This window comes from Mauremys reevesii, linkage group 7 (assembly GCF_016161935.1).
Source record: "Mauremys reevesii isolate NIE-2019 linkage group 7, ASM1616193v1, whole genome shotgun sequence".
In the NCBI taxonomy this organism is placed as follows: Eukaryota; Metazoa; Chordata; order Testudines; family Geoemydidae; genus Mauremys; species Mauremys reevesii.
This window is the reverse complement of record NC_052629.1, coordinates 1,288,349-1,311,782: the sequence shown is the minus strand read 5'-3', so window position 1 is coordinate 1,311,782 and position 23,434 is coordinate 1,288,349. Positions and strand designations below refer to the sequence as shown.

The window sequence follows — 23,434 nt, the reverse complement described above, 5'->3', positions numbered from 1 at the left end:
GGACTGGTGTGTGTGTGTGTGTGTGTGTGTGTGTGTGTGTGTGTGTGTGTGTGTGTGTGTGTGTGTGTGTGTGTGTGTGTGTGTGTGTGTGTGTGTGTGTGTGTGTGTGTGTGTGTGTCCAATAAACGGCTGCCTTTTCCCTTGAAAAAGATCCCATGTGCTTCTTAAGAAGCATAAGAAGGGCCATGGAGCGACGGGGGCTGGGCAGCACAGCGGGCAGCGCCAAGGGATATCTTTATGAGTGTGGTGTGCCTCAGTTTCCCCTGCACTGCTCCCCCGTGGGTGGGACAGGACTGTTTGCTCTCAGGACAGGCTGAGACAAGGGTGGTGGGGCCTGGCCTGGCCTGGTCCCAGATGAGTGGAGATTTGAGACGCCGATGGCAAATCCAGTCCCCAGGACGCTGACACCCAGCGCCCCAGGGGACAGATCTCCCCACCTCTGCGCAGGGAGGCTGAGCCACCCCCCACACCACCAGCTGGAGATCAAAGGGCTGGGAGGAGTTGGGGCTCTCACCAGGAGTCGGACCAAGGAGGTCCCAGGCCGACAGAGCTGGAATCCAGGGGCTCCCCAGAATGGGCCGTGAGTGACCCCCCGCAGGGAGAGCGGGGACAGCAAGCCCCCCGGGGAGGGTGTGGAAGGCTGGGAGAACTGGGGGCCCTGGTCCTGGTGCCCCTTGGCAGCGTGTGCGCCCCACTCTCACCCGGAAGCGGACCCGCCCACTGGCGCTCGTCTGCAGGTAGAGGCGGTGGGGCCCATTCCAGTTGCCGTAGACGATGTCCACTTTGCCGTCGCGGTTGAAGTCAGCCAGGGCCACGCCGCGGCCGTGCTGGTAGGGGTCATCCAGGCCTGCAGGGCAGCAGAGGAGACTGTTTGGGAGCGGGGCCAAGGACAGTGACACCCCCAACCCCACAGCAGAGGGAGCCCCATCTCTGCCTGGGCTGGGGCCGGGGCCAGCTCGGCTGCCCTGTTCCCCCCACCCCAATCCCATTCTGTTAGTGCCGCTGGGCTCCCTGAGAGACCCACGCTCGGGGTCCCCAGCTCGGCCTCCCACAGGCCCTGTGGGTATCGCTCGGGCGCTCTGGCCCCTGTAACACCAGGGCTGGCTCCAGGCCTGACCCCCTGGCCATGCCACCGCCCTCCCCTCCGCCAGCTGCAGGTCCCTCACCCGCCTGCGCTCACTCACCGGCGCTGGCAGCCACGTCGACGAAGCTGCCGTCCCCCTGGTTGTGGAAGAGGAAGTTGGGCCCATTCTCGTTATCGCAGAATATGTCCGAGGCGCTGGCACTCAGGATGGGGCCCACGGCCACCCCCCGGCCACCTGGGGACAGCAGGGCACGGGTCAGGCCCCAGAACTTGCTAGCACAGAAATCAGTTACTTTCAGCCAAGTCCGTCTTGGGGAGTCTTGGGCCAGACGGCCTGGACTCCCCCTCTTCCAGTCCCCCCAAGCAGACTGCCAGCTTCCAGTGACCCGACCTCCAACACCTCCACCACCCCCGCCCCCGTTTCTCCTCCTCCTTGTCTTTGTCTCGCTTCCTGGGCAGAGTCACCTGGTCCTCACCTGGCTGCATCCCCCTCCTGGGTCTCAGGTTACCACGGGCACTGGCCATAGCCTATGTGCAGGCAGCTGGAGCAGCCTCACCTGCCCCAGAGGTCTCAGCCAAAGTCCCACACCCCTATTCCCACCACGGAGGTATTGGTGCAGCACACAGGGAAACTGAGGCACACACTGTATTCACACAAAACAGTAAAACTCACATAGGCTCACCAGTCAGACTCACATACACCATAACAAGGGAAAATCCCGCTTCGCCACACTCCCCCATCACCCAGCTGAAGGCGCGACCCGCGCACAAGGGCATTGCAAACACGGCAAACTCAAACATGGCACTGCAGGGCCCCCTGCTCACTGCATTCCTTGATCTCCAGGGAGCAGAGACCTACGCGTGAACTCACCCTGTCCGCATGGGCTCTGGGCCGGAGGGGCTACATATCCCTGACAAGGGGGAACTGAGGCTCTTTCCTGCTGTCTGAACCCTGAGGGGCAAAGATCCCAGCCCGGCTAGGCGTGGGTCAGCCCTGGAAGCCACTCGGCAGGGAGATTACTGCAGCTCCGCCACTTCTGGGATCAGACAAACTCCTCGGAGTGGCAGAGTGGCTGTTTGCCTGTTGATAACTGTCTCTGGCTCCTCACTGGGAACAGCTCCAGGCAGGGGCGGCTCTAGAAAATAGGCTGCCCCAGGCAGCGCGGTGTGCTGCGCCGCCCTTCCTCGGTCCCGCGGCGGGTCCCCTCTTCCCGCGGCTCCGGTTGAGCTCCCGCGGCAGGTCCACCGGAGCCCCGGGACGAGCGGACCTGCCGCAGGCATGACTGCGGGAGCTCCCCCGGAGCCGCGGGAACAGCGGACCTCCCGCGGGCACGGCTGCGGACGGTTCGCGGGTCCGGCGGCTCCGCTTGAGCTGCCGCAGTCATGCCTGCGGGAGGTCCAGCCGAGCCGCGGGACGAGCGCCCCCTCCGCAGTCATGCCTGCGGCAGGTCCGGTCATCCGCGGCTCCGGTGGACCTCCCGCAGGCATGACTGCGGCAGGTCCACCGGCCCAGCCTGCCGCCCCCTAGATTTGGCCGCCCTAGGCAACAGCTTGGTTTGCTGGTGCCTAGAGCCGCCCCTGGCTCCAGGACCGGCTCCCACGCTGTCCCTGGGTGAGATCGGAGGGACAAGCCGAGCTGGGGGAAGCAGCCGCTCTCTTGAGACTGGAAGTGGCTTGAACTTTGTGATTTTGGGGGTATGTTATGAGGCTGTGTGGCTGGCTGGGGGCGCGCTAGGCTGGAGAGCCCAGGGGAACCATCTGGGCAGGGGCGGCTCTAGGAATTTCGCCGCCCCAAGCATGGCAGCACGCCGCGGGGGGCGCTCTGGCAGTCGCCGGTCCCGCGGCTCCAGTGGACCTCCTGCAGACGTGCCTGCGGAGGGTCCGCTGGTCCGCACGCCTGCAGGAGGTCCACCGGAGCCGCCTGCCGCCCTCCCGGCAACAGGCAGAGCGCCCCCCGCGGCATGCCGCCCCAAGCACGCGCTTGGCATGCTGGGGTCTGGAGCCGGCCCTGCATCTGGGACTCCACCACAAGACTGTTGTGGACTTTGAAAGTCCACATTTGTTACTGGCCTGGTGAAAGCTCATTATAGACCCCGCCACTGGTCTGCGGCGTCTGCCCCTCCAAACAGCGACACCCTGTTCTAACCCTCAGCACCTGCCATCTCCCCTGGGAGCCCCCCCACACTCACGGCCCTTCCCGCCGGCTCCCCAGGGGATACGGGAGGTCGGAGCGGCTGTGAACCAGGCTCTGGCAGGTCTGGTGCAAGGGACAGGTAACCCCAGCTCAGGGGGGCCCAGCCCCTGGCCCCTGGCCCTCTCCAGCTGGATAGGAAAGGTCGAGAGGGGGGAGCCAGGCCTTCCCAGGTACCCAGGGCCAGGCCGGGAGAGGCAGTGAGTGCAGGGGCCGGCCATGGGCAAATCCACCCGAACGCTGGGCCCAATACCCAGGAGCAGCCATGGCAGCTGCCCGCATGGTGCCACCCTTGCGAACCAGCTGCCCATGTGATTTGCTGCTGAGACCAGGCACTCCCGGGGCAAGGGTCAGCCCGGGGGAGATCTTGGAGCCCAGACTCCCTACCGGGGCGGGGCGGGGCAGGACGGGGGGGCTGGCTCCAGGCCCCTGGCTCTGGGGATTGTCCTCATGCAGCCCCCGTCCTGGGCAGGAGTCACAGATGGTGCTATCAGCCAGGCCAGAGACAGCCCCAGCACCATGTGTGCCAGGCTTGGCACTTGCTTTATGGGCAGTGCCGCGCCGCGCCTCCCCATGGGCCCCTCCCGCGGCACCCCCTCCCCTTCCCGCCGGCCTCAGCCCCGCCCGCGCAGGCTGCCCAGGACCTGTGTATTTGTTGACCCCGGCCTCGGCAGCGACGTCGGTCAGCACCACGATGCCACGGGCAGGGTCGCTGGCGGCCACGTCCATCTCCAGCAGTGCGTGGGGGCCCAGGTTGCCGTTGGCATAGTTGGCGATGTAGATGGCGTATCGGCCGGAGCCCTGTGGGCAAGGGGCAGGTGGGTGAGGGCAGAGCCAGGCCCCTGCCCGGCTCGCCAGCCTGCAGCCAGCTGTGACACCCTGGCTGGGGCAGCAGCAGGCCTAGGAAGGGGCTTCCCCCGCTGCTCCGGGATGGAGACACCTGGGGCGGGGGCAGGGTCCTGGGGGGGGCCCCTCCCCGGTGGTGGCACTGCAGCCTGCGGGCTCTGGCCAGCCCCGCGGGGAGCGGATGAGAGCCCCGCAGCACGGCTGGGGGTGGCTGCAGCCAGGTCAGGGCCCCGGGCCCCACGTTCGGCTGCTGTTCCCTGGGGGTCCGCGCTGCTCTCGCTGCCCCCAGCCCTGCAGGGACGGTCACTCGAGGGCTGAGCCTGCCGGACCTGCCAAGATTCAGTGTCTGTCCGGCTTCCCCCCCCCCCATGCTGGGAATGCTCATGCTGCACCCCCCCACCGCCGGGCTCCCACTCTGCTGCCCCCACTTAACCCCGCATCTCAGTCCTGCTCCCCTCCACCTGCCCCCAGCTCCACCCCATGGCTTAGCCCCACTCCCCAACCTCCTTCCTCCCCAGTCCTCCCCGCATGGTACAGCCCCACTTCCCCGTACCTGACCCCCAAGCCTCCCACTCCGCAGTCCTACTACCCCCACCCCGCCTCTTGGCCCCACTCCCCACACTCACAGCCCGGCCCGCCCCGGGTAGCGCCTCTGCCCCACACCTCACCGCCCGGCTCCGCACCCCGGGTAGGCCCCGCTGCCCCACACCTCACCGCCCGGCTCCGCACCCCGGGTAGGCGCCTCTGCCCCACACCTCACAGCCCGGCTCTGCACCCCGGGTAGGCCCCGCTGCCCCACACCTCACAGCCCGGCTCCGCACCCCGGGTAGGCCCCGCGGCCCCACACCTCACAGCCAGCTCTGCCCCCCACCCCGCCCCGGGTAGGCCCGCGGCCCCACACCTCACAGCCCGGCTCTGCCCCCCCGCCCCGCCCCCCGGGTAGGCCCCGCTGCCCCACACCGCACAGCCCGGCTCCGCCCCCCGGGTAGGCCCCGCTGCCCCACCCTCCCCCGCCCCCACCCATTGTTCCCCTGCAGCAGCTGGGCCCTGATTTAGTGATAATCATTGGGAGGAGGAGGAAGAAGAAAGAGCAGGTGACAGGAGCATAAAACACCCTCTGGCTCTTTCTCAGCAAGCGGCTCCCGGGCCCTGACACCTGGGGGGGGGGGGGAGAAGCACCGTGCCTGACAGCTGGGGGTGGGGGAGGTGGGAACCTGGGGCCCTGACACCTGGGGGTGGGGGCAGAGAAGCACAGTGCCTGACACCTGGGAGGTGGGAACCTGGGGCCCTGACACCTGGGGAGAAGCACCGTGCCTGACAGCTGGGAGGTGGAACCTGGGGCCCTGACACCTGGGGGCGGGGCAGAGAAGCACAGTGCCTGACAGCTGGGGAGGTGGGAACCTGGGGCCCTGACACCTGGGGGCGGGGGCAGAGACGCACAGTGCCTGACCCCTGGGGTGGGAACCTGGGGCCCTGACACCTGGGGAGAAGCACCGTGCCTGACAGCTGGGGGGGGGGGAGGTGGGAACCTGGGGCCCTGACAGCTGGGGGGGTGGGGGGCAGAGACGCACAGAGCCTGACACCTGGGGGGGGGGGCGGTGGGAACCTGGGGCCCTGACACCTGGGGGGGGGGGAGAAGCACCGTGCCTGACAGCTGGGGAGGTGGGAACCTGGGGCCCTGACACCTGGGGCGGGGGCAGAGAAGCACAGTGCCTGACAGCTGGGAGGTGGGAACCTGGGGCCCTGACACCTGGGGCGGGGGCAGAGAAGCACAGTGCCTGACACCTGGGGAGGTGGGAACCTGGGGCCCTGACACCTGGGAGAAGCACCGTGCCTGACAGCTGGGGGGGGGGGGGGAGGTGGGAACCTGGGGCCCTGACACCTGGGGGGCGGGGGGGGGGCAGAGAAGCACAGTGCCTGACAGCTGGGGGGGGGAGGTGGGAACCTGGGGCCCTGACACCTCGAGGGGGGGTGGGGGGCACCTAGCGCCCTGACACCCTGACAGTGGGGAGGCACTTAGGGGGCAGAGGGCTCAGGACGGGATGGGGGAGGCCCCAAAGTGCCACCTCGTCCCCGTACACCCAGCGGCAGCCTGGGGGACGGGAGGAGTTTGGGGATCAGAGACTGACCTGGGTGGTAAGGAAGCTCCCCCCTCCCCCCATGACCCTGCCCCGAGGGCCACCAGCCGGGCTCGCTGCCCACTCACCGCCCTGTCCACGCAGGCCACCGAGCGCCCGGCAAAGCGGCTGGCCACTGCCCGGTTCACCTCGTCGCCCAGGAGGTCCTCCCAGCGCCCGGCCCGGAACTTGAACAGCTTGTCCGTGTAGGTGGCCAGGCCTGGGGGAGAGAGGGGGTCAGGGGGGCAGGGAGGGGCCAGGCCCCACAAGTGTGCAGGGACAGCAGCAGGGGCCGGGCTGGCTCGGCGTGGGACGGGGGGCTGCCACGCCTTGCAGAACCCCCCTGCACTGCCCTGGGGAGATCACAGCAGCCAGGCCCTGCTCTCGAGCCCGCCAGCCCTGCTGGGGCCCCTCAATCCCGGCCCGCAGCCCCCACGCGCAGTCCAGGGGCGCGGGGCAGGGGCTGCTCTCCAGCCAAGGGCGCCCGGCAGAATGAACTCATTACGCTGAGCGGTGCGGAGCCTGTAGATCACACAGCGGAGGGGGAAATCGATGGCAGAGCCCGCGGCCGCACGGCCAGCGACAGGAGTAATGGGGCTGCTTGATTTAGGGACAGGCAACGTGCTGGCAGCTGCAAGCTGGGTAATTAGGTGTGTCAGGAAGACGGATCCATGGTGATAGCCACATGGCCTCCGCTTGGCAGGGCCCCGCTGCTAGGAAAAACAAGGGGGGAGCCCCACTGACGGGGGCCTGGGCCCTTCCCAAGGAGCCTGGGGGACCCAATTTCAGTTGTTAGTGGCTCCGAGAGCAGCACCAAAGCCAGACCAGGAGGGTCCCTGCCCCAGCTCAGAGCTCACTGCACCGGGGCCCAGCACCCCAAGGGCAGAGGTGGAGGCACCCGGCAAGGCCAGGGGCCTGGCAGAGCAGGAGGGGGCCCAACCCAGAGACCTGCCCGTGACCAGAGCTGGGTGCCCTGCAGGGACGGGCAGCCGGAGCTCCAGCTGCAGTGGCAGGACAGGCTGGCGCTGCCCAGCATGCTGGTGACCTGTCTCCAAGGGGAGACACCGGGGCCAGGGGTTCGGAGGAGATTCCGGCGCACAATGGCCCCTGCCTCTGGGAGCCCGGCCATTAGCGGGGCAGGAAGGGCTGCCAGGCCCTCGGGGAGCCGTTGGACCTGCCAGTCTCCGTGGTGACGTGCCCGCACACAGCTGAGGGCACTGCCAGGCCCCCGTGACTCTGGCACTGCTCCCAACTCAGCACCGTCACACCCCTCCCCTCTCCCTGGCAACCGCCCCGTCACCGTCCCTGGTCACTGCAGGGGGCAGGCCAAGGCCAGGGGCCCGAGGAGCACTGGGCAGACGGGGGCATGGCCTGCAGGGAAGAACTGCCTGCTGGAGATGGAGGGCAGCTGCCCTGGCCTGTGCTAGGGGTGTGAGCCTCAAATGCCATGGCAGGAGATGGGGCACACGAGGGGTTAAGGGACAGCCCCTATCACTACCCTGGGGATGGGAGCTAGTCAGCCCATCCCCAGCCTGGAGAGCTGGGGCACGGCCAGGGTACGGGGGGCGGCACCACGCCAGCACCACGCCCCGGGGCGCCAGGCTGGGACACGGCCAGGGGACGGGGGGCGGCGCCACGCCCCAGGGCGCCAGGCTGGGGCACGGCCAGGGGACGGGGGCAGCGCCACACCTCAGGGCGCCAGGCTGGGGCACGGCCAGGGGACGGGAGGCAGCACCACACCTCAGGGCGCCAGGCTGGGGCACGGCCAGGGGACGGGAGGCAGCGCTGTGCCCCGGGGCGCCAGGCTGGGGCACGGCCAGGGGACGGGGGCAGCGCTGTGCCCCGGGTCGCCAGGCTGGGGCACGGCCAGGGGGCAGCACCACACCTCAGGGCGCCAGGCTGGGGCACGGCCAGGGGACGGGGGAGGTGCCACGCCCCAGGCGCCGGGCTGGGCACGGCCGGGGGACGGGGGGCGGCACCCAGCAGCGCCCCTATTGCCAGGCTGGGGGTATTGGGACATGCACCTGCTTGTGAATACAGCAGGTTCCCCCCTACCCCCCTTCTCTTTGGCCGCAGCTTGACCCTAGTGCTGAGCTCTGGGGAGAGGGCCCTGCGCTGGGCAGGGGACCCCGTCCCAGCAGGGCCTCAGGGCCTGGCCGTGGGCCTGCAGCGCAGCGGGAGGGCTGGGGGCCGCGGGTGCTGCTGACTCAGCGGCTGCGCTGGCTCCGTGTCCCGGCCATGAATCAATGGAGTCACTCGACTGAGAAATTAACTCCAGGCTGCAGCCATCTCTCATGCACCGAAGGTCACGGCAGTGCCACACGGCAGGCCCGGGCCAGGCCCTCCCCACGCCCCCAGGGGGCGCCCCCCGGCAGGCCCGGGCCAGGCCCTCCCCACGCCCCCAGGGGGCGCCCCCCGGCAGGCCCGGGCCAGGCCTCCCACGCCCCAGGGGCGCCCGGCAGGCCCGGGGCCTGGCCCTCCCCACGCCCCCAGGGGGCGCCCCCCGGCAGGCCCGGGGCCAGGCCCTCCCCACGCCCCCAGGGGGCGCCCCCCGGCAGGCCCGGGGCCAGGCCCTCCCCACGCCCCCAGGGACTTGCCTCCAGCACCTCCCCACAAATTCCCAGTCCAGAGCTGTGGTTGCACCCTCCCAGGGACCCCCAGGCCTCTGATGGGCTCTGTGGGGGCGGGGGTGCAGGGGCCATGGGTTCTGTGGTGGGGCAATGGGCCATGGGTTGGGAGGCGGGGTGTGCAGGGGGCAGGAGAAATGGGCCATGGGCTCTGTGGCAGGGGGCTGGGCGCCGTGTGTGTGTGCGGGAATGGGCTGTGGGCTCTCTGGGAGTGGGTGCAGGGGGGCCGTGGGGTGGGGCTGACTCACGGGCTCCGTACCAAGGGGTGCAGAGGGCGGGGCGCCATGGGGGTGCAGGGGGATGACCCGCGGGCTCTGTGTTGGGGGGGTGCAGAGGGTGGGGCGCTGTGGGGGTGCAGGGGGATGACCCGCGGGCTCCGTGCCGGGGGGGTGCAGAGGGCAGGGCGCCGTGGGGGTGCAGGGGGATGACCCGCGGGCTCCGTGCCGGGGGGCTGCAGGGGATGACCCGCGGGCTCCGTGCCGGGGTGCAGTGGGCTCCGTGCTGGGGGCTGCAGAGGCGGGCGCCGTGGGGTGCAGGGGATGACCCGCGGGCTCCGTGCCGGGGTGCAGGGGATGACCCGTGGGCTCCGTGCCAGAGGGTGCAGAGGGCGGGGCGCCGTGGGGGTGCAGGGGGATGACCCGCAGGCTCCGTGCCGGGGGGCTGCAGGGGAATGACCCGCGGGCTCCGTGCTGGGGGGTGCAGGGGGCGGGGCGCCATGAGGCTGCAGGGGGATGACCCGCGGGCTCCGTGCCAGGGGGGTGCAGGAGGCGGGGCGCCGTGGGGGTGCACGGGGATGACCTGCGGGCTCCGTGCCGGGGGGCTGCAGGGGGATGACCCGCGGGCTCCGTGCCGGGGGCCGGCGCAGCTCACCCGAGAAGGCGTTGTTGGTGTTGAGGAAGTAGATCTCCTCGCGCCCGTCCCCGTCGATGTCGCAGGCCGTCACCCCGATGGCGTTGCCCTGGCGATCCCGCAGCGCGTAGTACGGGGAGCTGCGCTCGTCCCGCGCCAGGTTCACCAGCCGCTGCCGCGCCCGGTCATACTTCAGCACCAGGTTGGGTCCATTGTACCTGGGGGGGGGCGAGCGTGAGCACCGGGGGAGGCACGAGGAACCCACCCCGGGCCGCACGTGTGCCTTGGGCAGGCTGGCACGGCTGGGCCGAGGCCCCCAGAGGGTTTGGGGCAACCCCAAGGCCCTTTCCTTGAAGCCCCCACGTGAGCCCTGCTGTGGGGAGGGGGTGGCACCGCCCGCCTGGTGCCAGTCCGGCGGGCTGCAGCTCAGATGCCCGGCAGTCAGTGGGGCCGCAGGGAAGAACGTCCCCTCCCCTGCCCTGGGGCTGGGGGCAGCAGAGGGGCCACGGCTTGGGGCAGTCTCAGGGCTCTGGCTGGCCCAGGAATCTAGCAATCAGCAGGGAAGCCCTGGAGCCCGAGGGCTGGGCAGGACCCACGGGGAGATGGACGCCCTGGCTGGCAGGAGCTTGTTCCCTGCACCCCCAGAGGCAGGAGGGCAGAGGGGGAGGGGCAGCGGGGGTGCTGCTGGTTGGGGGGATCCCTGAACACGCTGGGGATGTGGCGGGTGAGATGCTGCCCCTAATTGAGCCCCACGCTGCCTGGCAGCACTGGGACTGGCACCGCGTCCGCCTGCAGAGCCACACAGCAGTGCCAGGGCATGCGGTACCAGCCGGGCTGCGGGAGAGCTGCACACCCCATAGCCCCCCATCTCCTGCCAGGCCGTGGGAGGCACGTGGCCAGTTACCATGTATCCTCGCTGCAGGATCAGTCCCATCATATGGCCCCTAATGGTGGAGGGTCACTGCCTCCTCCTCTGCCAGGCCAGGAATGTGGTGGGTGCTGCCCACGCCACCCAAGTGGCTGCTCAGAGACACCACTGGCGTGAGTGGGGTGACTGGCCTCATGTGGCCCCTGCCCTCATAGACTCTCAGGGCGGGAAGGGACCTCAGGAGGGATCTAGTCCAACCCCCTGCTCAAAGCAGGACCAAACCCAACTAAACCATCCCAGCCAGGGCTTTGTCAAGCCTGACCTTAAAAACCTCTAAGGAAGGAGATTCCACCCCCTCCCTAGGGAACCCATTCCAGTGCTTCACCACCTCCTAGTGAAATAGTGTTTCCTAATATCCACCCTAGACCTGCCCCACTGCAACCTGAGCCCATTGCTCCGTGTTCTGTCAGGCCGACAGGCTCCAGCGGGCAGTGGCCTGGCCCCCCAAGAGCACCCTGCCAGCACGCATGGAAACAGCGGGGCGCAGCTGCTCCCCACCCCAGACATGGCTGCCCCAGGCAAGGCTCAGAGGGGCTGGGCCCCCCAGCTGAGGGAGGAGCAAGACTGAACGAACGTTGCTGCACCATGGCCTCAGGGCAGGGCAAAGCATGGTGCCAGCGACCCAGGCTGCTGCCCCGGAGGGAGAGGAGCCTCTCTGGGCCCTGCTGCCCCGGAGGAAGCCTGGGCACTTGGAAAGGGGGTGGCAGGATGCTGCACCGGCCAGCCCAGGGCACAGCTGTGGACAGGTCGGGGCGCTGCCCTGCTGGGGCCCGAGGCCCAGTGCCGGGAGCTGAGCGTTTGCCCCTCTGCAGGCTCCATGCCATGGGGCAGCCCTTAGCAGGGCTTGGGAGCCACGGCAGCCAGCAGGGCAAGGCCCCAGCACAGGAGGCTTGGGGAGGCCTGGAACAACTCAGACCCCCGCTGAGCTCTGCCCCCCCAGAGGGGCCCTGCCCTGCCCTGAGCGCCAGTAAACACGTTACACAACTGGCGCCAGGGCTGCTTACACAACCCTCCTTCCAGCTGCGGCTCTGCTCCGCATGGCATGGGAGGAGCAGGCCCAGCTGGGGAGCAGGCCCAGCTCCCGGGGAGGGGGGAAGGGAGCAGGCCCAGCTCCGGGAAGCAGGCCCAGCTCCCGGGAGGGGGAAGGAGCAGGCCCAGCTCCCGGGGCGGGGGGGGGGGGAGCAGCAGCCTGCACTCCCAGCCCAGCCGCACCGCCCCCCTCGCCAGGGCGCCCCCAGGAATGCAGACTACCCCACCTGCCACGTGCCTGCCCCACGCGGGGAGAGCCGAGGCCTTGGTGCCCCCGCCCCTGCTGGGGGTCCCTGCAAGCAGCCCATTCATCGCTGGGGGGGCACTTCCCAGGGTGCTGCTTGGGCCTCCTTGTTCTGGGGATACAGGCCTCAGGGAGGGTGCTCCAGCCCCACCTCTACTCCAGGAGAGGGGCCGGGTGGCAGGGGCAGCACAGCCCACGCTCCCCCACACCGGACCATGGCATGGGGCACTGTCCGTGTGGGAGCAGTCGAGCCTCCCGCCCCCCAGCCGGGCCCACGTGCTGCCGCTTTCCTTCTGCTCCGCCTGCTCAGCCACCACCTCATAGCACCGTGGGGAGCAGCTGCTGCTGTGCCCGGGGGGGGGGGTGCATGGCCCCCCACGCTGCCCTCACCTGGAGACACCCACCCAGGTGTGCTGCAGGCTGCCAGGACCTGCCCGTTTGTGAGATAATCTGACTTGGGCACAGCAAGGGCTAGAGGAAAATGGGGGGCAGCCCTAGGCTGGGTGAGGATGGGCATTTACAGGGGCAGGTTCTACCCAGAACCCCTGAGACAGCCCACCCCAGCAGGCCAGGCCCTTAGCCACCCAGCCGGGTGCCCCAGGGCAGGGACTAGCGTGACCAGATGTCCTGATTTTATAGGGACAGTCCCAATTTGTGCATCTTTTTCTTATACAGGCTCCGATTACCCCCCACCCCGATTTTTCACATTTGCTGTCCGGTCACCCTAGCAGGGACAGACCCATCCCCAGCTGCCCCAGCTTGGGGGCAGGGCACAGCTGGAAGCCAGAGTCTGGCACACAGAGACCACGGCAGAGATGGAAACTCCCTGCTCAGATGCCTCCAGCCCAACTGTCTGATGGGGCCTTCGCCAGCCGGGCCACCAGCCAAATCCATGGGCTGGGGGTAGCCTGCAGGTGTGCTGCATGTTCCTGCTGCAACAGGGCCCAGAACCTGCCTCCAAGCACCCGCAGGGCCCAAACGAGCCCCCGCAGCTGGAGGGAGGGATAGCTCGGGGTTTGTGCATTGGCCTGCTAAAGCCAGGGTTGAGAGTTCAATCCTTGAGGGGGCCACCTAGGGAACTGGGGCAGAGCCCTGTCAGGGAGGGTACTTGGTCCTGCTGTGAAGGCAGGGGACTGGACCGGACCTTGCAAAGTCCCTTCCAGCTCTATGAGATATAATGGGGGGGCACTGGCTGTCAGCGGCTTTTCCCTGGCCGGGGGCACTGCTGCTGGCCCAGAGCACCTCCTCCAGCCACACGCCCCAGGCCAGAGGCAGCACCCGGGAGCCAGGCAGTGTGCAGGTGCCAGGGGCCAGCAGTGAGCACGGCCTGCAAGCCCACCAATGCGGGAGCTCAGCTCCGGCCCCGCCCTCTCCGGGGCTGGGCACACGGCACCCAGACCAGCCGAGGGACAGGGGCCTCGGGGCCCTGCTCACCCCCAGAGCAGGGGGAAGGGTGGGACTGGGAGCACCAGGGGCCCCGCTACCCACCCTGCCACCACGATCTCCAAGTCCCCGTCGGCGTCCACGTCGGTGACGGCCACGCCGTAGTTGAGCTGCGTGGGGTTGCTGTCGTAGTCGGGCGGGAGGACATGGCTGGTGACGGCTGTGAACATCGGTTCGCCACGCTGGGAGCCCTCACCAGGCCACGCCAGCGGCAGCAACCACAGCAGCAGCAGCAGCATCCTCGGCACCTGGAACCAGACCGACATGGGCTCAGCCTGCGCAACAGCCACGTGTCTGCCCCCTGCCTGGGGAGCTGGGACTGGGGAGCTCCCGCGGCCTCCCCGCCCGCCCGCCCATTGCCCCCCGACACCAGCCACAGAGCGCTGCTGCTCGAGCCTCCCCGCCCGCCCATTGCCCCCCGACACCAGCCACAAAGCGCTGCTGCTCGAGCCTCCCGCCCGCCCATTGCCCCCCGACACCAGCCACAGAGCGCTGCTGCTCGAGCCTCCCCGCCCGCCCATTGCCCCCCGGCACCAGCCACAGAGCGCTGCTGCTCGAGCCTCCCCGCCCGCCCATTGCCCCCGGCACCAGCCAGAGAGCGCTGCTGCTCGAGCCTCCCGCCCGCCCATTGCCCCGGCACCAGCCAGAGCGCTGCTGCTCGAGCCTCCCCCCCCGCCCATTGCCCCCGACACCAGCCACAAGCGCTGCTGCTCGAGCCTCCCGCCCGCCCATTGCCCCCGGCACCAGCCACAGAGCGCTGCTGCTCGAGCCTCCCGCCCGCCCATTGCCCCCGGCACCAGCCACAGGCGCTGCTGCTCGAGCCTCCCGCCCGCCCATTGCCCCCCGACACCAGCCACAAAGCGCTGCTGCTCGAGCCTCCCCGCCCGCCCATTGCCCCCCAGCTGCTATCCCATCGCTGCCCCCAGGCCCAGCCACGCCAGGTTCAGCCCCTCAAAGGCGCCTATGCTGCCATGCTGAGGTGAGGTCGCTGCTGCAGATGGCACCTGTGGCTGGGCCATGGCCCCAGCTGTCCGCCCACACTTGGCCTGTGCCCCCAGGCAGGGACTGGCCCTGTGAGCAGCGGGCCCAGGGCAGGCACCTGCTGACAGCTTAGCCACATGAGCAGAGGGTGCAGCAGGCTCTGCGGAGGCCTGTGCTGTGTGGCACCCCGGTGGCTGCACTGTGCCATGGGTGCCCATTTTCTAGTGCAGACGAGGGCCTGGGGACCAGGTGAAACCGCTGGGGGAGATGGTCACACGCTGCACAGGGCAGCCAGACAGTGAGGTCTGGGCAGGAGTGGGGCATACCCAGCTGTGACAAAGTGGGGGAGTTTCTTGGGTTTCCAGGGGGTTGTATGCACAGGGGGTGGGACTCAGTGTCCCCGGGTGTTACTGGTTTAATGAGGGGAGGGGAGAGGGAGTTTGTTGGGACACAGGACCGGAGAGGGAACTTGGGACCCCAGACAATGGCCTGGAGGATGGAGACCCCAGCGACTGGTGACCTGGAGGCCCAGCTCAGGAGTTGCAGCCGGTTCTGGCGAGTGGGAGGACAATGGGCTGTGGGGAGAGGACCCCGGTGACCTGCCCAGCCGGTTCCAGCCAGAGGGGAGCTGAGAGGAGAGGGGGCCCAGGCAATGGACAGAGGGGGCTTGGGGCCGGGGATATCAGCTGCCCAGCTGGGACGCAGGGGGGCTCGGGGCTGGAGGGGGAGCAGGTAGAGCCCCCCTGGCTGCAGGGGGACTGGGATGTGCTGGGCTGAGGGAGGCCAGGCCTGAGGCCCTGAGAGTTTCCTGTGCTGGGTTCAACTCTCAATAAACCTCCTGTGTTACGCTGGGGGAGAGTCACTCCGGGCTAGAGGACGGGGGTGGGGTGGGGTGTAGCATTATTCCCTCCGGAGTGCGGAGGCCCTGGGGGCCCAGAGTGAGGGGACTCCCTGGGGGGGCCCACGGCAGAGAGAGACGTGCTGAGGCTCAGAGAGGTGCGGCTCCAGGAGGTGGAGGGGCCTGGCCCCGAGAGAGAGGGGCCCCCCGAGAAGGGCTGTCGGACTGAAGAGGTTTCCCCCAGGGACCGCCCCAGAGTGGGCACGACCTGAGAGTCCGTGACAACAGCCCAGCGCAGTGACTGCGGCCTCACAGCCCCATGAGCCGGGCGCTGCACCGGGACCGAGACTGCCACACCCTGAGAGCATCCAACCCATGGGCTGTGCAGCTTCCCAGCCTCAGAGCTGGCCAGCAGCCAGCAGGAGCCATGGAGGCAGCTTGCCTGGGCCTGGGCCCTGTCCCTCCCCTGCAGCTCCTCCCGGGGCCAGGGCTCAGGCAGTGCCTGGCAGATGCTGCCCGGGGAGCGGGGCTGTTCTTAGGGCAGCAGGCAAATAGCAGGGCCGCGAGGCTGGCCAGGGGCCCATGCTGTCTAGCCGGCTGGGCCGAGTGGGGACAACGTGACCCAGGTCAGGCGGGAAGAGCGTCCCAGACCCAGCACCGCCGGGGGGCTGGGCACCGGCAACACATGCCAGGGAAAAGCTCCCACTTGCCCAGGGTTTGCATTAGCTCTCGCCCAGTGGAGGGCACGGGTGCCACGGGGCAGCTCCGCAGAGCCCTGGCACTGTGCACAGCCATGGGCTGGAGCAGAGGCAGAAAGTAGCTCCACGCTGCTCTGTAAGGAAGACGTGCTCTGGCCTGCGCGGCTCAGGCCCGTCGGACGAGGGAGAGCGGGAAGAGAGGGGTGCAGCTGGGCGCAGGCTGAGTCCAGCCTTGGAGAGCTGGCCCCAGGGGAGTGGGGAGTAGCACTCTGCTCTGCGGGGACACAGCCCAGTGCTGGCAAAGGGTGACTGGCTCAAACCAGGGGATGGTCAAGGACATTGAAAGGAACCGATTCCGCACACAGCACTGTTAACCGGTGGAACTCTCTGCCACAAGAGCTGCAGAGTGTAAAACTATCAGACATTTCCACAGCTAATGAGCACATCCCCCAGGCCACCCATAGTGAAATGCTGATGGCCGTGAACCCCCTGACGGGCCAGAGCCAGCCACTGTCCTCCAGTGCAGCAGCCCCTTCCCGCACAGCGCAAGGCCTCCGCCTGGTCTACCTGGGTTCTGGCCAAGCTGGGGTGGAGAACGGCCTTGGCAACATTGGCTCAGCCACACTCAGCGTGGCATGGATGCCCCTTGGCGGCAGCAGCAGGGGATTTCCCGGGGATAGCCTGGCTGCAGTGCAGTGCCCAGGGTAACTCTGGGAGGATGTTTGGGGCTGCAGCTGCCAGCCCGTCCCCATGATGGCCCAGAAGGCCATAGAGTGAAAGGTCACCCCAGCCATGGGAGCTGCCTGGCTGGGAAGGGCATGTGAACAGCAGAGCAAGACGCCCATCCCCCTGACTCCATGGATTCAAGCCCCCAGCGCTCGGATTCAGGGCTTGTGGCAGAGTTGGCTGCCTGCTGAACACCCCCTTGTGGCCTAGGGTGGTGCTGCAGTGCCCTGCCTCAGTTTCCCCATGTGTCAGGCTCTCTCAAACAGCTCTTTACTGGGTCAGCAGCACCCTTCCCAGGCTGGATTTATTCCAACAACAAAATCATTCCCAAGAAAGCTCTCTCAGCCAGCCTTCCCCACTGGGGCCCCCAGGCCTTCTCTGCCTGGAGCCGTCCCCCTGAAGGCACAGAGTTCCTGGCCCCTCCATCCAGCTTCACTCTGGTTGTGTCCCCCTGAGCGCCTCCCCTTCACCGCAGCTCTTCCCAGGGGAACCGGCTCCCAGGAGAGGCAGCAGGGCTGAGACAGGGCTGGCACTCCACCTCCAGGTGCTTCAGGGTCCCGGGAGTCCCTGAGATGAACCCACAGACACCCAGGCCCTCGCTGCCGCGAGCGGGCAGAGCTGGGACCCTCCTGTGCTGCTAGGGGAGCCCCAGCCTGTAGCAGCCAGCGTGGTGCCAACACTCCCCAGGGCACGGAGTGAGTGCTGAGTGGGGATGCCACTTGGAGCCCCTGGGGGCAAACTGCCAGCCTGGAGCGCCAGGTGAGAGCTGCCCTCAGCCCCCGCCAGCCCTGGCCCCGAGGGCAGCTCACTGACTGGGATGCCAGCAGCCCCTCACTAGGCACCACCCATCAGCCCAGCTGCTGGCTCCCCCCTCCACTCAGCCAGGGCCAGCGTCCTCCCAGCCCCTGAGCTTCAGGCCCAGGGCACCTCACTGAGGTCAAAGGGCTTTGTGGGAGAGGCTCCAGCTCTCAGCGTCTGGCGTGCTCAGCAGAGCTGGCTGGCAGCTCCTGCTCACCCGTGCCAGGCCGACTCCAGAATCCCAGTCCCAGCATGGGAGAGGGGTGTGGGCAGCACGGCTTGGAGCCAAACTGGCCACGTATGACAGTAGGGTTGAGGCTCCAGCTGGGATTGGGCTGTGCCAGGCGCTGCACAGACAGGGCAGAGCTGGTCTCACTCGAGGAGTTGCCAGGCCCAGGGATTCCTGGACAGCCACTGCATCATTGCAGCCAGGGTGGGGTTTGTAGTAGAAAATTCACCAGGCAATTCCTACAGGGAGAAGCCAGAGCCCCCGGGCGGGAGCTGGTCAATCCTCACCAGGCAGCACAGGGCTCCCGGTAACAGGCCAGGGCGAGGGCGACGTTCTGTACCTCGGGAGAACACCCAGCACCCCATGTCCATCAGTCTTCAGAAGGCTCGGGGTGCACTGAGCATTGTTATTACAGTGATGTTATAGATTGTAATTTCATGTGTATAGTTATGAGACTGAAAATGTGTCCTCATGGCTTAAAACAAGCCCAGGCAAAAACTCTCCCAGAACACAGGGGCAGTTCACACCTCATCAGGGCAGGTATGGGACAAACCCAGCCCAGCCTCACAGGAACAAAGGACACTGGCCCAGGCAGCAACAAAGGATCCGTTGGACTCTCGAGTGAGTCACCCCCCTCCCCTTGGTCAGTTGGGGACTGTGATGAGGGAATGATCACCTGACCCTGAAGGGGGGTGGGGGAGACAATGCCAAGAGGGAAGAAAGAATGTGATAAAAGGGAGAGACACGTTTGCCATGTTCCTCCTCTCTCTTCCACCTCCATCTACAGACACCACCACCAAGCGATTGAAGTGCTGATCAAAGGGGGGAGCCAGGCTGAAGGGCAACCAGGCAGCCTGTGGTTAGAAACATCTGTTTGTAAGGGCACTGAAAGTGTTAAGAGCAGCTTAGAACGAGTTTTACTTTTATTTCATTTGACAAAATTAGACTTGTTGTGCTTTGACTTATAATCACTTACAATCTCTCGTTGTAGTTAATAAATCTGTTGGTTTGTTCTACCTGGAGCAGTGCGTTTGGTTTGAAGTGTGTCAGAGACTCCCCTGGGAATAACAAGCCTGGTGCATATCAATTTCTGTGTTAAATTGATGAACTCATATAAGCTTGTAGCGGCCAGCGGGCACCACTGGACCCTGCAAGTCGGAGGTTCCCAGGGTTGTGTCTGGGACCGGAGATATTGACTAGTGTCATTCGGTTGCACAATCCAAGGAGCAGTTTACACGCTAGAGGCTGTGGGTGACCAGCCCAGGGGTGGGGGTTCTCCCAGCAGAGCAGGGTCAGGCTGGCTCCTGGAGTCGAAGGTTGGAGTGACCGAGCAGCTCACCGGTCCAGATAACACCAGGGAACATCACACCGAGCCATTCCCATGGTGCAGCAGCAGCTCCTCCGGGGCTATAACGCTTGGCTCCCAGCCAGAGGGATGCTGAGCAGAGCTTTGTGCCCCTTGGCCTTTTGCCAGCAGCTCCAATTCCCTTGGGGCCTGGCTCTTAGCCCAGAGCAGGGCAGCCCCACAGGCAGGGCTCTGGAGCAGAGCCCGGAGCAGGAGTGCAGACCAGTAGGTTTTTGCCTGGAGCTGGAGCGGAGCAATTCAAAAATCTGACTGCTCCAAATCCCTGCCCAGAGGTGCCCCAGTGTGAGCTCAGGCCAGATACCTGCTGTGGGGCAGCAATGGAGGCAGAGCCCCGGCTGGCCTGACCCCCGCTCTGGGAGACCAGGGAGGGGTACGCAGAGCGATTCGGGCAGTGGCCTGCGACCCTGGGGGGCAATTCCCGGCTCTGCAGCAGACCCTGTGCGAGCTTGGCCAGTCTGTCCCTCTGGCCATGGGGCGCCCGGCCCTGGCACACAGGGCGAGGGTAAACACGGTACTGGTGTGAGATGCCCCACACTACGGCCCTGGGGGCTGGGAAAAGACCTGCCTTGCAAGGTCCTGGGGAGAGATGGGAGCAGCTGGATCATCCCAGGCGAGAAGGGCACTTGGGGGAGGGTCACGGCTCCTGCCGCCCACACTGTTGGGGCCATTAACAACAGGACTCAGTATGCATCACAGCGGACAGCCAGTCAGCTGGCTCCCCCGGGGCGACTCGGCCAGCCGCTGGCAGGCCCAGGACTCGGCCTGAGACCAGCCCGTCGTTACCAGAGAAAGAGGATGTGATCGGCACCGCGCGCGGGACCAGCTCATTGTGCACCCGGCGTGTGCAGCGCTCGGATTTGGCTAATTAAACTAATACATCAGAGGGCCCCTTGGCGAGATTGGGAGGGAAAAACCCATTAATTAGCAAAACCTGCCTGATGAGGCACACCTCCACCTCTACAGCAGCACCTCCCACCCCCCGCCCAGCTCTGCCCTGGGGAGGAGGCAGAGTCTGCATGGGCAGGTGGCAGGGCAGAGCATGGCCCTTGCAGGTGCCCCTGGGCAGGGGGTGCTGGCACTCCCTCACTCCCCGCAGCTCTTGCTCTCTCCAGCTTGGCCACCCCTCACTCAGCTGCAGGCAAAGTCCTCCAGGGCTGATGGAGCCTTTCCAGGAGGGAACAATGTCCCTGATTGGGGACAACAGCCCTCCCCAGGGATCCGCTCCTTAGCAGCGCCCAGGGGGTGTCAGGGTGGCCTGGAGCCAGCTCCCCGCTGGGGGCTGTGCAGGGCCCTGGGCTGGGAGCAGGGAGAAGCCCAGCACGCGTCCCATGGCTCCCAGGGGCAGCCAGGTCTGGCTGTGTGGAGCTGGGAGGTGGAGGGTGCTGTGCCTGGCTCTGCCCGGGCCCCACGCTGCACAGACCCACGGCGGGCTCGCCTCACAAGCCCGTCTCCCGGCAGCCTCTCAAACGGCCGCAACGCCCAAAGGCCTGCAGCTCCCTCTGCCCGTGTGCTCAGCCCCACGGGTCCTACCCCGGGGCACCTGCTGCAGGAGACACGGGCAGGCCAGGGCCCAGGTGCCATCAGAGACGTCTCACACAGCCACAGGGTGGGGCCGGGGACGCCCCCCAGCAGGGCTCTGCGCGGCGCAGCAGCAAGGTCACAGCACGGAAGGACAGGGACGGCCACCCCCCGTGGCACCGTTACGTCACCACCTCGCTCGGCAGCGCCTAGGCCAGTGACTTGGCACCAGGTGCTTGGCAGAGGTGTCTGTCCATCCACCCCAAGCCCAGGTGGGACCTGGCAGGGCTGGGGGTCAAGCTAGCTGAAAACAGCCCCTGGGCCCCGGGCCAGCAGACCCCTTGGGGCTGCCCCCGCTCTGACCCCCAGAGCAGCAGCATCCCCCAGCTGGGCCCAGAGCTGCAGCCACCCCTCGGGCCCAGGCAGGGGGACCTCACTCCTGTGTGGGATAAACCCGGAGCCAGAAAAGAAGGGAGGGACGGGGAGGAGATGGGGCAGAAAGGGACCCAGGCCAAGAGAGTCCCCCTGAGCCCTCCCCTGCGGCTGGACTGGGTCAGTGAGCAAGGGGGTGCCCTTGCCAGGGACAATACCCCCAGGCTCCCACCTCAGCTCTCCCATCACACTTCCAGGGCAGGGAATGAAGCACCAGGTTTAAGCGCCCTCCCCCCCCCAGCATGGGGCAGACCCACAGGGCCAGATCTGGGGCTCAGAGCTCCTGGGCAGCCTTCAGGGCTGGGAGGGGCATGGGGCTTCACCCTCAGGCCCTAGGCAGAGGTGAGTCCGTTCTTGGCCTGGCTCCAGAGCCCAGGGGCAGCCATGGGGCCAGGCCACAGAGCAGCAGGACACCTGGCGCTGAGCCAGGGTTCACCTCTGCCAGAAGCTGGGGCCGGAAGATGGGGACAGATCACTCCACCGTGCCCTGGCCCCTTCACTCCCTCGCAAGTGACTGACTCAGGGCTCTCTCCCATGGGCAGTCCAGGTCCCACAGCCCCCCAGGTAGCCCCAACCTCTCCCACCCCCTCCAGAAGCTGTGCCCGCAGGGTGGGTCTCTGCAGCCTTCCAGGTGTCACGGCGGGGGAAGCCCAGCCCAGCCCAGGCCACCCTCTCAGTGTGGTCCCATCGCTGCACCGGACAACTCTGATGGGCCATACTGGCAGAATCGGGACTGCCGGCTCCCTCAGCCCCACCGCCCCATCCAGCCTGGTGCCACCCAGTCCCCTCAGCCCTCCCGGGGGGCAGAGCCCTGGGCTCTGGGGCTCAGCCAGCTGCTAATGCAGTGTGGCGCTGAGCAGTCACCTGAGCCTCCGAGCGCCAGCCGACGGGACCTTGGCTCCTCTGAGGAGAGCAGCCACTTCCCCCTGCAGGCTGCCAGCCAGCCCGCCCCCCTGCCCCCTTTGCCAGGGGGTGGGGAGTCTGCAACCAGAGACCCCCCAGCACAGCCCCACGCCCAGTGCTCCACGCCCACCCCCTGGCACCCCTCCATCACCCCCCCTTCCCTCGGCCCCATAACCCTCCCCCACACCCCCCACCCCTTCGGCCCCATAACCCTCCCCATACACCCCACCCCTTCGGCCCCATAACCCCCCATACACCCCACCCCTTCGGCCCCATAACCCCCGACCCGCTGGCACCCCACCCCTCCCCTCGACCCCATAACCCTCCCCACACCCCACCCCACCGCAGCCCTTCGGGGGCAGAAGAAAACTTTGCCCCAAGTGCTGCCAAGCCCCGCGCCCCGCCGCCCCTGTGCCCATGCGCGTCGCCTCCTGCCCGGCCCCGGGAACCCGGCCCGCCCGCGGCTACTCACGGGGCCCGGCTCCCGCTCGCTGCTCCCCGCGGCCGGCCCGGCTCCCGCAGCTCCAGCCGCGCCGGCCCCGCGGACCCCGTATGGGGAGCCGGCCGCGGCCCGGCGGCCAATGGGCTCCGGTGCGGCGCCGGCGGCGGCCCCTGGGGTGCGGGGGGCGGGGCCGGGGGCCAATGGGGAGCGGGGGCGGGGCCGGCGGCGCTGATTTACTACAGGAGCTCTCGGGGTGCGGGCGCTTAGGGGCGGCGGGGAGCGGGGCCGCGGCCGGTCCGGTCCGGCCCCGCCCCGCCGCCGCCGCGATGCCCCGGGGCTCGGGGCTGCGCTCGGGGCTCGGCCCCAGGCCCCCCGGCTCCCCCCAGCCCGGGTGGGGGCTGCAGGGGCTCGGGGCAGGAGAGGCCCAGCCCGGCGGGGGGAGCCCCGGGGTGGCGGTTACTCCCTGGCTGGGCAGCGGCCGGGGTGGGGGCTGCTCGGAGAGCTGGAGGCTCCTGCCATGGGAAGCCAGAGCACGGGGGGTCCCCCCCGCATGGGAAGCCAGGGCACGGGGCCCCCCCCCGCATGGGAAGCCAGAGCACGGGGGCCCCCCCGCATGGGAAGCCAGAGCACGGGGCCCCCCCGCATGGGAAGCCAGAGCACGGCCCCCCCCCCGCATGGGAAGCCAGAGCACGGGGGGTCCCCCCCGCATGGGAAGCCAGAGCACGGGGGCCCCCCCGCATTTCTGAGCCTGCAGCCAGCGGCTCAGTCCTGGGGAGGCGACGGAGGATGCTGGGGTCCCGCCAGGCGCTGGGCCCCACGGCCCGAGCCAGCCCCCCAGCAGGCCCAGTGCAGAGACCAGCCGCGTAGAGCCGCGGCCCACCCTGCTGGGCTGACACGGGTGGGGCCCTGGGGTGGGGCTCACTGGCTTGGAGATGTTGGTGATGGGTGAGGAGCTGGTACCGTGTGACAGCCCCGGCCTGCCCTCCCCTGCCCCGCCATTCGCTGGGCTGCCGTCTCCATCCCCAGCAAATGGAAACAAGACACATGTGCGGGAGCTGCACCCTTTGCCGCCTGCGCCCGTGGCTCTGTGCACCCACGCGGGTCGCAGAGCGTGACAAGCCGATAGCAGCACTGCAGTGGTGCCC

At 68.1% G+C, this 23,434-nt stretch overlaps 1 protein-coding gene across 1 annotated transcript in view; it reads right to left on the bottom strand.

Moving 5' to 3' along the window:
• CRTAC1 (cartilage acidic protein 1) overlaps positions 1-22,369 on the bottom strand; it is a 32,686-nt gene extending 10,317 nt beyond the window's left edge. Inside the window, exons 1-7 of the mRNA XM_039482779.1 lie at positions 22,320-22,369; positions 13,404-13,606; positions 9,736-9,932; positions 6,328-6,458; positions 3,920-4,076; positions 1,185-1,319; positions 702-847 (exon numbers count right to left, since the gene is read on the bottom strand). Coding sequence (XP_039338713.1) covers positions 702-847; positions 1,185-1,319; positions 3,920-4,076; positions 6,328-6,458; positions 9,736-9,932; positions 13,404-13,597 — 960 coding nt within the window. The 5' untranslated portion in view covers positions 13,598-13,606; positions 22,320-22,369. The remainder of the gene's footprint in view (positions 1-701; positions 848-1,184; positions 1,320-3,919; positions 4,077-6,327; positions 6,459-9,735; positions 9,933-13,403; positions 13,607-22,319) is intronic.
• Positions 22,370-23,434: the final 1,065 nt, after the last annotated feature.